The 13,283-nt window shown below is 39.7% G+C and overlaps 1 protein-coding gene across 9 annotated transcripts in view; it reads left to right on the forward strand.

The window, feature by feature from the left end:
- Positions 1–13,283, forward strand: part of LOC124158224 (protein NDRG3) — a 131,701-nt gene that overhangs the window by 85,562 nt on the left and 32,856 nt on the right. For all 9 annotated transcript variants that reach the window (XR_006864738.1, XM_046533438.1, XM_046533416.1 and 6 more), the window contains one exon: positions 8,089–8,288. Coding sequence is in view for 8 of the 9 variants with exons in the window: in XM_046533438.1 (XP_046389394.1) it covers positions 8,089–8,288 (200 nt within the window). In the remaining variant the exon portion in view is untranslated. The remainder of the gene's footprint in view (positions 1–8,088; positions 8,289–13,283) is intronic.

Consider the following 13,283-nt stretch of genomic DNA (forward strand, 5'->3'; position numbering starts at 1 on the left):
AAAGTAAGAATGAACGCGGAATGAACCCGGAAAACTATCACCAATCAACTCACCGTGGAAGCCTCCGTAATAATTCAGCTATGATTCTGCTCGTCAAATAACTGCATTCTTTCGGGAGCTTGTCCCAATTCGGACGCGCCTGGCCACTCATTTGTGAGTGTGCATTTATAGGTACTCTTTATCGTTTTGCCATTTCTCCACTGAAAGATATTGGTAATTTTCTTGGGCAATTTTTATGTCATTCACCGTGGTTTATTTTTGCTGCTTGTGTTGGCGGATTGAATAAGTTTTTTCTTATCAAAATAAATCCAAACCTTGTCGGAACGATGGTAAAGATTCTACTCCAGTCTTGTGGCCCGTTTTTACAAATGCTTACGTATTATAAAACGAAATATTTTCCAAAATTTAATGCTTTAATTCATAGATCGTTAAAACGCTTTGACTTCTGTATAATTTGTTAAACAATGGTCTTTCAAAGAGTTACTAAATATCGAAACCTATTATTACAGATTATTTTTCCGTGCGTGGGTTTTTAGGCTCTGAGCAGGACATCATCCTATCATTAGCTGAAGGGGAATTTCCTGAAGGTAAAATGCGTGGACTTTTATTATGCTTTCCGATCCTGCCTCTCAAAGTTTAATCAACATTTACCAAAACCAAGACCATCCCAAAGTTCGCTCGGCTGCGATCGTCCGATGACTCCCGTTTACGGCCAGCGCGCGAGGTGGACCCCATATGTTGATCCACATAAAATCGGTGGCTGGCTAAAACCTCGGTCCCACCTCCACAGAGGAATGCGCTTCCAGTCACGGGTTCCGACAATGTCCCCTCCGCCCCCTTCCACGATTTGCGCGTCTGCATTTGGGAGTGGGAGTGGGGGAGGGCGACCTACTCCTCCTACAAGGCCGTCGTCGTAGCGACCGAACCATTCATAAAAGCAAGGGAGTGAAATGGTGGCCAGCTTGGCTCGGCTATGTTGCAAGACCCAGGTGGAGCGCGCGGAGCTGTAAAGTTAGTCGATACCGATCGCCGCGACCTCGAGCAAGCTGGAGTTGCGCTTTTGTTTTTCTCGGCCCCCTTTTTTTTGATCTGGGTCAACCCAACCACGTTGAGCCTTCCATCCAGTCTCCGCCGTTGGTTCAATAGAGCGGCGTGTATTTTCAATCCTCCACCGCTCGGAAATGCGGCTCACTTGCATAGCCCCAAGATTAGGCTCAGCCCTCGTCCTCAAGTCTATCCTCCAGCAGTAACCGCCATCCTCCTCCTGTTCTCCGTTCCCCCCTCTCTCCTATTAATTTAATCCTTTAGCCCGTCTGCAAAACTCATGTTTACTCAGTACCATTGATCCACTCCCCATTCTTACGAGGCTGCCTTCATTCGCAAGTGGTGTGGCTCGAGTCCGGTTTCCTCGCTTTTCCCGTTTTTTTTCTGCTGCTTTAATTCCTGACACCACACACGTGCCATCTTCGCATTACCTCTATCCCACTGTCGGCTTCTTCACCATCCTTCTAATAACTCGCTTAACATATAGAGTTTTCTCACTTTCTTAAAGGATTTTTCGCCGTAGCTTACAATCTGTTCTCTAATTTTACCTAGTTTCGCGCAGACGGGGGTAGTAGGTTTCCCATTTAAGATTGATTACATTGGTAATGAAAAAGGTAAAATCACGGAGCTAAACTGTTGTTTATAATGCTCATGGTCTTAATGCGACATCTTAAAGAAGTAAATCATGTGTAATTTTCTGCTCTATCTTTCCTGGGTACCAATATTAGTCTTCATAAGATTTAAAAAATGACAAATAATAAGGTAAAATTGGATCATCCCTAATGTAATATGAGTTAATTAGCGTTCAGGAGGGAGAGAAAGTGTTTAGTTATTGTCTCATAACGCGTATTGGCCAATAAAATTAATGGAAAATTTGTGGGGGGTGGTGAGGTTTTATCGCTTTTGAACCGGAATTTACCATCATGGCGCTCATTTTTTTGTGGGACAAGGGTTTTTTTCACGTCCGCTCTTGAGGTCACTTGAAAGGCAAAGGATGAATTTTATTCGTTGTCGTTGACCCACGGACGAAGATGCTTCTTCGTGGAAAGGCTAATTCAGCGTTTCGCTCCAATGTTCCATTTTGGTCAAGGACACCTAGTGTTGTATACAAATTGCTCCCTACTTCTCCCAGCCCCCTTCCCTCCCTGAGAAATAAATTCGGGCCTAATATTTTGTGTTCTCCCCAGTTGGTCGTGGTGTGAATCAAATGCAGGGCTTGATGCATGTTCTCAATTCCTCCTCATGAATCCGTTTGTGTACTCATCCCACACCCTCGCATTCGCTCAACTCCTCCTCCCTTCTCTCCATAATGTTTTCCCCATCCTCCTCCTCCTCCTCCCGCAACCCATCCACCTCCCGGCTCTCCCTTCGCCCTCATCCCTCCCACACTCCACTCTCCCGCCTCCAGACCGAACTGAGCCGCGTGGGCGCGGCTGACGGCGGCGCAGAAGTTCGAGTCCCGGCGATCGATATGCAGCGACCTCCGTCGGCCGCACCAACTCCTCCCACCCCACCCTACTCCACCCTCCTCCACCTCCTCCCTCTACCCTCTCGAGACGCTATCTCTCTCTCTTTTTCCCTCTCCTCTCCCCCCCCCTTACTCCCGAATCCCAGACCATGTGCCCTCCCATCCTCCTCCGCTACCTTATCCTCCCTGTCCTCTTGTCCCGTGACCTTCCCAAACCCCTTCGCGTAATCTTTCCTCGTCTTTCGACCGCCGTCGTTCCTCTCCCGAGAGGAGGGTGGGTGGGGTGGGTTGGGCGGATGGCAGAGTAAAGAAATGACTTTTTATGTTTCCCTCATTCTACACCAAAAATCGTCCATTCTCAGCACTCATGTTCGCCTCTTTTTCCTCTCCCTGGTTGTCATTGCCCCTCTCGTTTCTGAGAAATAGTGCCCCCTTTGTCTTCTCCGTGTGAAGTTATGTATTTCCGATACTTTTTTTACACCCAGTTTCCAGGTGGAAGAATATTTAGCACCACTCTGGTCGTTTTGTGTACTAGGCATGGGGAGTGTTTGCTCACCGAGCTGAAGTCGGTCGACTAATAAAGCATTCCTTTTGAACATGTACTTAACCCGTTATGATTTTTTTATTTGCTCAGTTGTCACTTTGATTATGCTGAAAGTAGATTGTATTATCATGCACATGTCTTATTATTTTATTAATTTTATCAATATCAAGCCTTCTTAAATTTTTTTGAAATGCTGTTGTCGACTGGTGAGCTGATCCGACGTTTTTTATCCACTGGCTAGGAAACAATTTGAATTAATTTTTAACTTAACCTTCGACTTTCTTTGAGCCAGCCCAGCAGATAGCGGTCTGTTCATCTTTCATGTAAATAAGTTGGATATTTGCATCTGAGGCTACTCTTATATTTTTACGGGTGACCGTAATTTTACTGTTTTTGTAGGATCATCGTAGATACTGTGTACGGCATATTTTTGGAAAGGATTGGTGAAAGAAATCCTAATTCATTAATTTTATCAAAAAATGAGAAATATGTCTCAGTTTATTTATGAAAGGGCTACTTATATGTCCTTTTAAATTGTCTTCACGAAAGTGTTTATGCAATGAATATGCTTGTTGTTGATTGAATCGTTTCAAGATATTATATTTTTATCAAAATGAAAGCAAATTTTTTAAATCTTTTATTTATCCAAAGTATTGTGCATGGAGGAGTGGCTCTTTTCTTCTGGGGCTTGCTTTATTTGAGTTCTTGATTCACTTCATAGTTCAGTTGAGCTTCAAGACATTTGAATGCGTTTAATTAATTCTATCAGTGTGAGGCAAAATTGAAGAAATTGCCGTCTAAAAATTAATGATTTTACAAGATTTGAGCCAATGTGTGTCTGTCAGTTTTAAGGTAGGTTAGTGACTTCGATGGAATGCATGTAGTTTCTCTCTTGAGGCCATGTATCTTAGGGACACCACATTGTTAACGTATCGTGTGTATTACTTTCGATAAGTGCTACAATTTTAAGAATTTTGAGCAATAAATATTACCTGTATCGTTAAATCATTCTGTAAGGCGGCTGCCAGCCCTCCCATACACCTAACAATTCTCCCGAAGAAAATCTTGTCAGAGCGCTGAATTTCCCTCTTTCCCGATTTTTTATGACCGTTTATGGAGGTTAGTAACTTTTTTGAGATATTAGTTTATCATAGCTTTGATTTTGGTTGAAAATTCGTAATAGACGTGTTCCTAACTGCATTCGATATCCTAAACGGAATTTCACCGTGCAGCCCTCTTTTCCAAATGACTTTCTACCTCATGGATAGGTAATGTGTTTTACAATGGGAATTATCTTACCTTGAGATGGTGCATCTTCCTCTTGGTATTACGTCATATTTTGCTAATTTTTTTCGATCCGGAGCCTCTCCCATAAATTCTCCCTCTAATTTTAGAGGAAATGTGAGTATCGCTTGAGTAAGGCAAATTCTAGGAAATGTACGCTCCATGATAAATTCGCTGAGCGCGTTGTCAGGGCGATAATTGGTGACGGAGGTGGCGTCCAAGTGTGGATGGAATGCGCGCGTGCCCATGTTTGAGTCCTGCAGTGCCGCTAGTTCTTCGTCATGTCTCTCTTTATCGTGTCTTGACCTTTTTATCTAAGTTATTTCGCGGGTATGCAGTTATTTTGATAATTTATGCAGACAGACATGATAAATAGTTGCTGGGTTATTAATACTTTTACTTTGCTTCTTCAGTAGCTGTGTGACTCATGCATGACGCATTTTTCCTTACCTAACTCCATGGCCTTCACATTCGAAAGCGTTGTGCATATTTTTTCGAAGCATTGGGCTGACGTTGGGTTGAGTCATTCACGTAGCAAATGAGGGGATAAAATGACGAGGGCATTCTCGCAGTGGAATAGCTTTTTTCACTAATTCGTATTTTTCAATATAACGTTGGAAAATTCAGTGGGCTCTAATTCCTATGTATTTCATAGGATATTTTATTATGATACATCAATGAGGTGTCATTTGTTCGTTGTTAAATCACCGTATCGGTATAATGATTAGCAATGATCTTATTTCCATGTCTTACATGGCATCAATTTTAATATATAATTCATCATAAGAAGACGGAACAACCTTATAGGCCACATCTTGAGACATGATGGCCTGATGAAGACAATCGTCGAAGGACAGGTGGAAGGCAAGAATGGAAAAGGAAGACCTCGAACAAAATATATGGAACAAGTAAAGAGAGATGTGAAAGAGAAGAAATACGTAGGAGTGAAAAGATTAGCTGATAGGAGAACTGAGTGGAGAGCTGCGTCAAACCAATCCTAGGATTGTTGACCAGTGATGATGATGATGAATTCACCGTAAAGCCTGCCGGCCAGGACTTCTGTGTCGTCCGATGCATTATTTTCTGTGCATATATATATTTACTCCCAACTAATAATGAATATATTGGCCACTGTATGAGTGGTTGTTCCGTAGCCGTGAAGCTATGGCCACAAGATCTGCGCCATTATGTGAACGTGTTGGTCCGTAAAGAGACAATATAGTGGTGTATGTACGTTTTTCAATTTTTATCTTTCTGAAAGCGAGAAATATCCCGTATGAAGACGAAAGATTTATTTCCGAGTTTGTTAACTTGTTTGAAGAGAGCTAGCTGTCTTTGGTATTTTTTAAGGAAATGATGGAGTGGAGCAAATTTAATTTATGTAGTATGGATCCAAGGTTCGTATACGATATGTACTACGAGAAGCCTATTTGATGTCAAATTTCACTTTTCTTCTGGGTTTTAACCGAGGGTATGCAAATCTGGGAAATAATGTGCTCTTGTTGAGGAATTGTTTAGAAATGTATGGAATTTGACGTAAGTAGTCAGAAATGATATAAACTGATGAATTTCAAATGCGGTGTACTCTTGCCGAAGTTTCATATTAATAGGGTTGTTCAATAAGTCTTTAGAAAAAGGCATAAAAACAAATTAATTCTCTCTTGTTATCGTTTTTCCCTTTTCCGATTAATCGATGTAGATAATTCATTTAAAAGACATTCCATGTTGCGTTAATTTTTTTATAGTTTTCATTATAGTCTTCTCTCTACCATATAAATTTTTTTAGCATATTTTCATAAAATTAAGCCGCCTAAAAAGTATATTTCGGGATCTCCTGGAAATAGGCATTGATTTGGGCGATGGCCTCCTCCTTAGACCTTTGTCCGCAAAGCCATTTCTTCAAGTTGTGAAATTATAATTTGGCTATTGACTCTGAGCAGGCGTGCAACCGTGTATTTTCTTATTGAAGGAAGAAAATTTTCTTCTTCAAATGAGGCCGCGTTTCGTGATTTCTACCATCAATCGGCCCAATAACGATCCTTAATTCTTTCTAGTTATCGTTTTCCCTTTTTCAATTAATCGATGCAGATCATTCCGCATACATTCCAAAATATCGTTGCCATGACTTGACCGACCCATTTCAACATCTTCGCCTGCTCTGAAGCCCGTTTTTCTTCAAAATTTCATCGTTTTACCTGTTATTTTGTGTCTGTAGTCTAGTGAGGAATCCATATTTCATCAAAAGCTATGAATTAATGCGGAAATTCCTCTGGATTGCTAAGGAAAAGCGTCAAAACAGGCGTTGAATTGACCACACGATTGAATTTATTATCCAATGTCAGAAAACGCAGCAGCAATCTTGCCGATATTTTTTTTCGCACCCAAATTTTCGTGCAAAATTAAAACAAAGGTGCATTGCGATATTCCTGTGACCTTACCTATATCGCGCACTTAGATTCCTCTAGCACTTAAATCCATATCGTGGATTATGTCAATTATTTTGGGGGGTAGACACTTCCACAGAGCGTCGGACACAATGTTCATTTTTTTGAATCTACGGCAATGTTTGATCTCATTTACTCAATTCTAAACAGTTTCCAACACATGAGCAGATCTTCCATAAGCTGCATTCAAGTTAGCTTTGATATCTTTCGGTGATAGCCCTTTTAAAAACAAGTGTTTGATCATCGCTTAAAACTCAATATTATCCATTTTTAAAAGTAAATGAAAGTTGTTCACTACAATCGGCAACAACAACGAAACAATGGGATGAGTACAGCTGAAACTTCAACAGCTGACTAGTCAAGAGTGCTACTTTCTAGTCAATATTAAATTTTGACACTGAGAGAGCAATTTCTTGGAGATTCTAAGGACTTATTGAACGACCCTCGTATTACTTACTGTAGCAGAATTAAAAATTGGCAATTATTCTTAAATTAAGGCTACTATTGGCGTATTAGAGTCGTATTTCCCCGCTGGTCCAGACCAAGCAACTATAAGTCAGAGTGACCAGTGAATCATTTGCAATACTTCAGTGTTTAGATTTGATTTAGTCCTTGCGTAATTTACTTAAAGTACACTGTCGAATAAATCAAAATTATTCCGCGAAGGAAACATGCTTCATTTATATTAAATGATGAATTTTTTAATAGTTCGGGCAAGAAAGAAATAGTCTAACTCAGGCAACTTAAATAATTTCGTTAAACTTGCTACGGGATAGAAGTTGAATTCACTGTTGGGTTGAGGAAAATTTGCAGGAAGTTATTTTTTGCACGATGATTACCTGATAGACGAGAGACTTTTTTCAGGTATTACATTTAATGATGGTTGATAAGAAAATTTCGAAAATTTGGACCTCGGGAGTTTTCAGGGAATAAGTCTCTGAGAGATAAATATCCTATTTACAGCATTAAATGGCTCCATCGTGTCATTCCTAACACTCGAATCTCATTTTTAGAAGGTATACCTGTTTTCTTTGAAGAATGTACTTGCTGCCTCAATCGTTGAATTATTTCTGGGGTAATCCCTTTCTTAAAATGTGAAACTGAGGCTTGCTTGTTATTGAACGTAATTATTTTATTTTATTCCATTCTGCTTTGTTGTTTAGAAGACGAAATCCATGACCTATATCACTACAATTCGTTTAAATTTCGGTATTGTATTTTTAGAATAAGTATAATTTCAGGTCAGATTTATTTAATTCCGCATTTGTGGACTGAAATTTTTCCGTCTTCTCTTCCTATTGCAGCACGATGCCCTCAGACAGCATGGACGATATCGAGCTGAAGAACATCCAGCTTCAGTTCCCGACGGCGCGGACGCTGTCGCGGGACGACACTGCCGTGAACGAAGAGAGGCTGGACACGGAGAAGGGCAGCATCCTGGTCGCGGTGCAGGGCAAGAGGAACAAGCCGGCCATCCTCACTTACCACGACCTCGGCCTCAATTGTGAGTCCCACCGCCGCCATCTCCCCTCCTCGTCTCCCATGCTTTCGGCTCGAAGCGAAGCGTAGTAGGTGCCCACCGCTTTAGTCTCGTGTTGATCCGTGTATCGGGGAAAATTTTTGCGCTTGATTTGCCTTTTTGTACTGTCATACACGTTTCCAAGTCTGAAACTGACTTCATAGTATGCGAGAAGGCCCAATTGCGACTTCACGAGTTAAGTAAGGATTGGTATTTGTGAAGTACCAGTAGGTAATTAATAAAAGCTACTCGTTTAACTTTTGATCTTATTCATTTCATGAAAAATATTATCTAATGTACTAAATTTTGGTATTCTTCATCACTATTGTTTTTTGCATTTTTATCGCTTGGAGTCAGCGTGGAAGGTTCCATGGAATTCAGGGAGTTGAGCGAGGGTAGTTCTGAATTATTCTGAGAACTTATTTGCACCTCAGTTTATGATTATGATTCTCATACTGATATAATATCAGTGTGAGAATTCCTTTTCCCGTCAATCGAAAAAGGTATAACGTTTGGAAATAATCGTCTCTTTGAAGAAATTTTCTCTAAAAAGCCATTCGTTTAAGGTTGAGGATAGATTACTAACCTATGTAGGCCTCCTCCAAGGTTTTAAACACATATAATGATCAAAATGTATTGCACTATTGACCACATGTTATGCGAAAATTTATCATTACGATTTTTTTAAGTGCCACTAAAGCTCACCAAAATAGAATATCCTCTGACCTATTTGTAAAGTACTTACCTGCAACTAGCCATAGTAACCACCGTTTATTCTATCTCGGACGACGTTAAATCGATCTGCCAGCGAGGTTTATGCGGCGTATAGTTATGAAATCAATGGTTTGAAAATTATCATTGCGAGAGGGATTTTATTTTCACTGCTACGCATTTTAATAGTTTCATGCCTTTTATCTGCATCTCTATTCTTTGGAACCCCTTAATTTTTTAGCTGCGACTCAGGAAGTGGGACTCAATGAAATACAATTCTAGTCCGAATAGTGCTCATGACTTCCTTGATGCATTAAGGAGAGGATTAACAGGCGCGCAGTCGTGCATGGGCCCCTTAATTACATTTTTTATTAGAGATATTTTCTTCGAAGGGAAAATAATGTTGCGAAAACAATGCAATTTGTATGTCATTGAAGCCATTTTTTATAACTTATTTGGCGAATATTTTGAGGAAAAATTTGAACTTGTAATTTTGCTACCCGTACTCCGTTAATTCAAAAAAATGGAATACCATATGGAAAAAATAAATTTCGCCCTTCTGTCGCACGTCCCTTATTAAAACTGGAAATGGGCTGTTTTATTGCATTGAGACGGGATCTCTTTTTTCTCCAGTTTTCTTCCTCCCTAAGGTCTATAATTAAGAAATGTGAGCCCATTCTCGTCGTTGAGCCACGTAATTACAAAGAAGGTAATTATTTTCTGCAATAATTAGACCATAGATACTTATTAATCTATAAATTACATGAAAATATGTCATTACTTGTCTCCAAAGAACTCTTCCACCGATTCCAAAATCTGTCCTCTTATTTTACCCCAAAGTAATATCCCCCTCCAAGATGGTAGTCTGAATTTTCACGTTTATATTTATTGTTTTTCGCTCTTTGTGACTGACCTCGCAGTTGTAGCACTACGATGAGACCGATAATTCGCCAGGTTGTTATCAAATGACTCGTGAGTTTCGGATGTAATGACAGCTTGACATTTGCTGCTATATTTATCATCTAATTCCATTGAAGTGGATTTTTGAAAGCCGTGACTAGATATCGTCTGTTTAGTTGCAGAATGTCAAGTGAGCCAGTAGTCTTAGAAATGGCGGTCGGTATAAAATTTAATAGGCCTTTATAACTTGGCAAATGAAAACTGTGGAATATGGAATGAATTCCTTTTAGGTATCCTGCGGAAGTATTTGCTAATGGTTTGTAGTTTAGGAGGATTACTATCTCTATTTTCATCTTTTCTTTCTTGTCCAAGAGATAACGGTATGCGAGGATGCGGAGACAAACTTTAATAAGTATCGGAAATAGTGCATTTAGATAGATACCTTATTGTATTAGCGGCTTATGGAATTTTTCATTTTTTCTTACTTGCCCGCTTTGAATTTTTTTGGGTCTTGTATTCGCGGTTATGTTAGAGTCTACTCGCCAAAACTTTTGGGGTACAATGCTGTTAAGCCTGGATGTATTACGCTTAAAAGTTTATTGGGAATCATTATGTGTGAACCCAACCTTAAGTCGATACTATGATGACTTTATATGATCTATTGTGGTGCCTATGAGACATTATAATATTTTGTATTTTCCGTCGTAATCAAATTGAGTGCAGGCACCCTAAATCTTTGGAAACCTTCGCGAAATCTTAAAAGTCTTCGGGTCCTTTTTTCCGTATGCGTCATAACAGCATGGAATAGTTGCGAAAGTCTCCTAACGTATCATTATTTGTGTTGTAGTGATGTCTATCTCCCCAGCGACAAAAATGTTTCATTCGCTAATTTGTACGTTCATAGATCTGTCATGATTACATCACTGACTTCCCGAGCATCGTGAAAATGGCCTTTACGAGGCAATATGAAGTGCTATCGGTGACGTTATTGGAGTGTGTTACGAGATACTACTGATATCCTCTACTGTGTATGCATGTTGTTTTGTAAATAATGTTACTTAAAAGTTTTTCGAAGTTTCAGGGGTTAACATGCTATATTCACAGAATTTTGCTATGGCCTTTGCTATTTTTTTCCATGGTGTGGATGAATATCTTTCTCTGTGCATGTCCGATTTTATTTTGAAATCCCGAATTTTTTAAAGTTAAATCCTAATGACTCGTTCGTAATCGTAAAAAAATGGTCATCATGGCCATTTAAAAATAGTCTTCATATTTTTCCTCAGCTTAAGGGCGGAGGTTGTTGATTATCATCAACGCAGGAAATAACGACAGCGAAATTGCAGACATTTTTCCTCGTCGCGGAAAAAAATTGTACAAGCTGCCTCATCTTCCTCTCGTGTACGTCTGAATAGATTTCAAAACATACCCCTTTTTTTAACTCGATGACTTACTTAGTTTGCTCCCGTAAAGGTAAACCTTATCTCCATCCGAGGGAGTCGCCCTATTTCCAACAAGAAGCGATGCGCAAGTGGACGATTCTCGGGTAATGGAGCAGAATGTGTGCGCGAAAGGGAGAGGCTATTTGTTTTTGACGTAGACTGTGTGCTGTGAGAGATTAGCTCCGTCGTTAGTTCACGTTGATTGCTTCGAGCGCAGCAATAGCTTTCGATGCGGTTGCTAGGTTTTCATCTGCCGTGATCTGGATATTGCGCAAGCTCCGTGCATATAGCTTGGCCTCGTCGCCCGTACATGCTCTCCGGTCGTCCTACAGAATCCAGCACGGATCATGGATAGAGTCGCGGCACGCAGAACTGCAGTGAAGGGAATAACTGCGGCCCTCGTAGTGCAAAATGACGTAGAATTTTTTTAATGATGACGAAATTGATAAGATATGAAATATTTAGGTAGTTGCGCGGATGTTTTTGTATGTGGTTTGCTGATTTCCATGAGGAACCGTTTATGCTGGCCTCATCGCTGCATGCTGCTTCAAAAATACCCGATGAATTCGCGTTAGTGTTTTAATGGTCTTTACACCGTGCTATGAAATATGTCTTCTTATGGATATAGCGTTGTTAAAACTCAAGCTCAAAACTTCAGTGTTGTGCTCTACTGCCTACTATATTCCCTGGTGAATTCTCTCTGGCAAAGAAAATTCATCTAGCTTTCTTAACCATTCACTGCATTTTTTTAATCATATATGATACACTACTCTCATTGCCGATTATTTCTGAAGGGCATAATTCTTCCTCTCTAATGCAGATATTATACACCCTGTCCTTATACTATGTTGTTCTCGAAGCAGTCATTAGGTACCAAAGTTGTCAGCTTCTAATTATGTTGAATGAAGTCAGCTCCCCACATGAGAAACGAGGAAGAGGATTTACCCGAGTGATATCTACATATGTAATTAGTAAATATACGGGCGCCAATGAGAAGCTTTCAATGAGTATATGAAATGAAAAACTTTTGTGGAAAATTGTCAAATATGTGATACATATTCATTTAATGTAAATGTTGTCTATAACCATAATGTATCATATTTGATACATGTTAAAATGTTTTCTTAAAAATTAAAAAATAGCAGAAAAAGTTATTAAAATGTAGTACTTGAAGCGTTTCTGGATATATTTTATAAAGAAAAAAATTTTTGGCAAGTATTTGGGAATTCATGCAGTTTAGGGTTAATCCTTTTTTAGAGAAAGCGTCACTTCCGCTCTTCCGGTCTTTATTATCTGACGAAATCCGTGGTTAGAGCTTACTTTAGCGCCTTGAAAAAAAGTATCTTATGAAAATCAACTATCATCATTTACGTCAGATTAAGTACTGAATTTCTGTTTGAGATACTAATAATATTTGATCAGGGTATACTTCCTCGTTCACGACGATAATTTTCAGTTGATAGGGTGAGTTTTGTACCAGCAGTACGTCAGGGAATCAGAACGGTCGAATGAGACTGAAATATGTCCTCTTGAGCTTAAACGTCACAATTATATTTTCCGCTCCTTTTAGGGATTGCTTCAGCGAAAACTAAGGGTGATCGTTTAAAGGTAACCATACTGGTGAACTATTGCTGGGTTGACTCCAGTGCTAAGGATCGGTATCGCTCTTTTATCTTGGATCCGGTCCATCTTTTCATCACTGAAGAACTCACGTTGCCAATCATAGCGCACGACCGTAAAGAAGTATTGTGGCGACACATATTATTTTCAATAAAATTAAGAGTGATAATCAACTGATACTACAGTGAAAATAGGAAATGATGGAAACTGACTTAGGAAACGACCACGTGGTATAGAAAATTTGCGGGTATAGGTACAATTTTACGTTCCCAAAAAGAGCTATTCTGTTTATTTATTGATGCGTGAAAGG

This window comes from Ischnura elegans, chromosome 1, assembly GCF_921293095.1.
Source record: "Ischnura elegans chromosome 1, ioIscEleg1.1, whole genome shotgun sequence".
Classification (NCBI taxonomy): domain Eukaryota; kingdom Metazoa; phylum Arthropoda; class Insecta; order Odonata; family Coenagrionidae; genus Ischnura; species Ischnura elegans.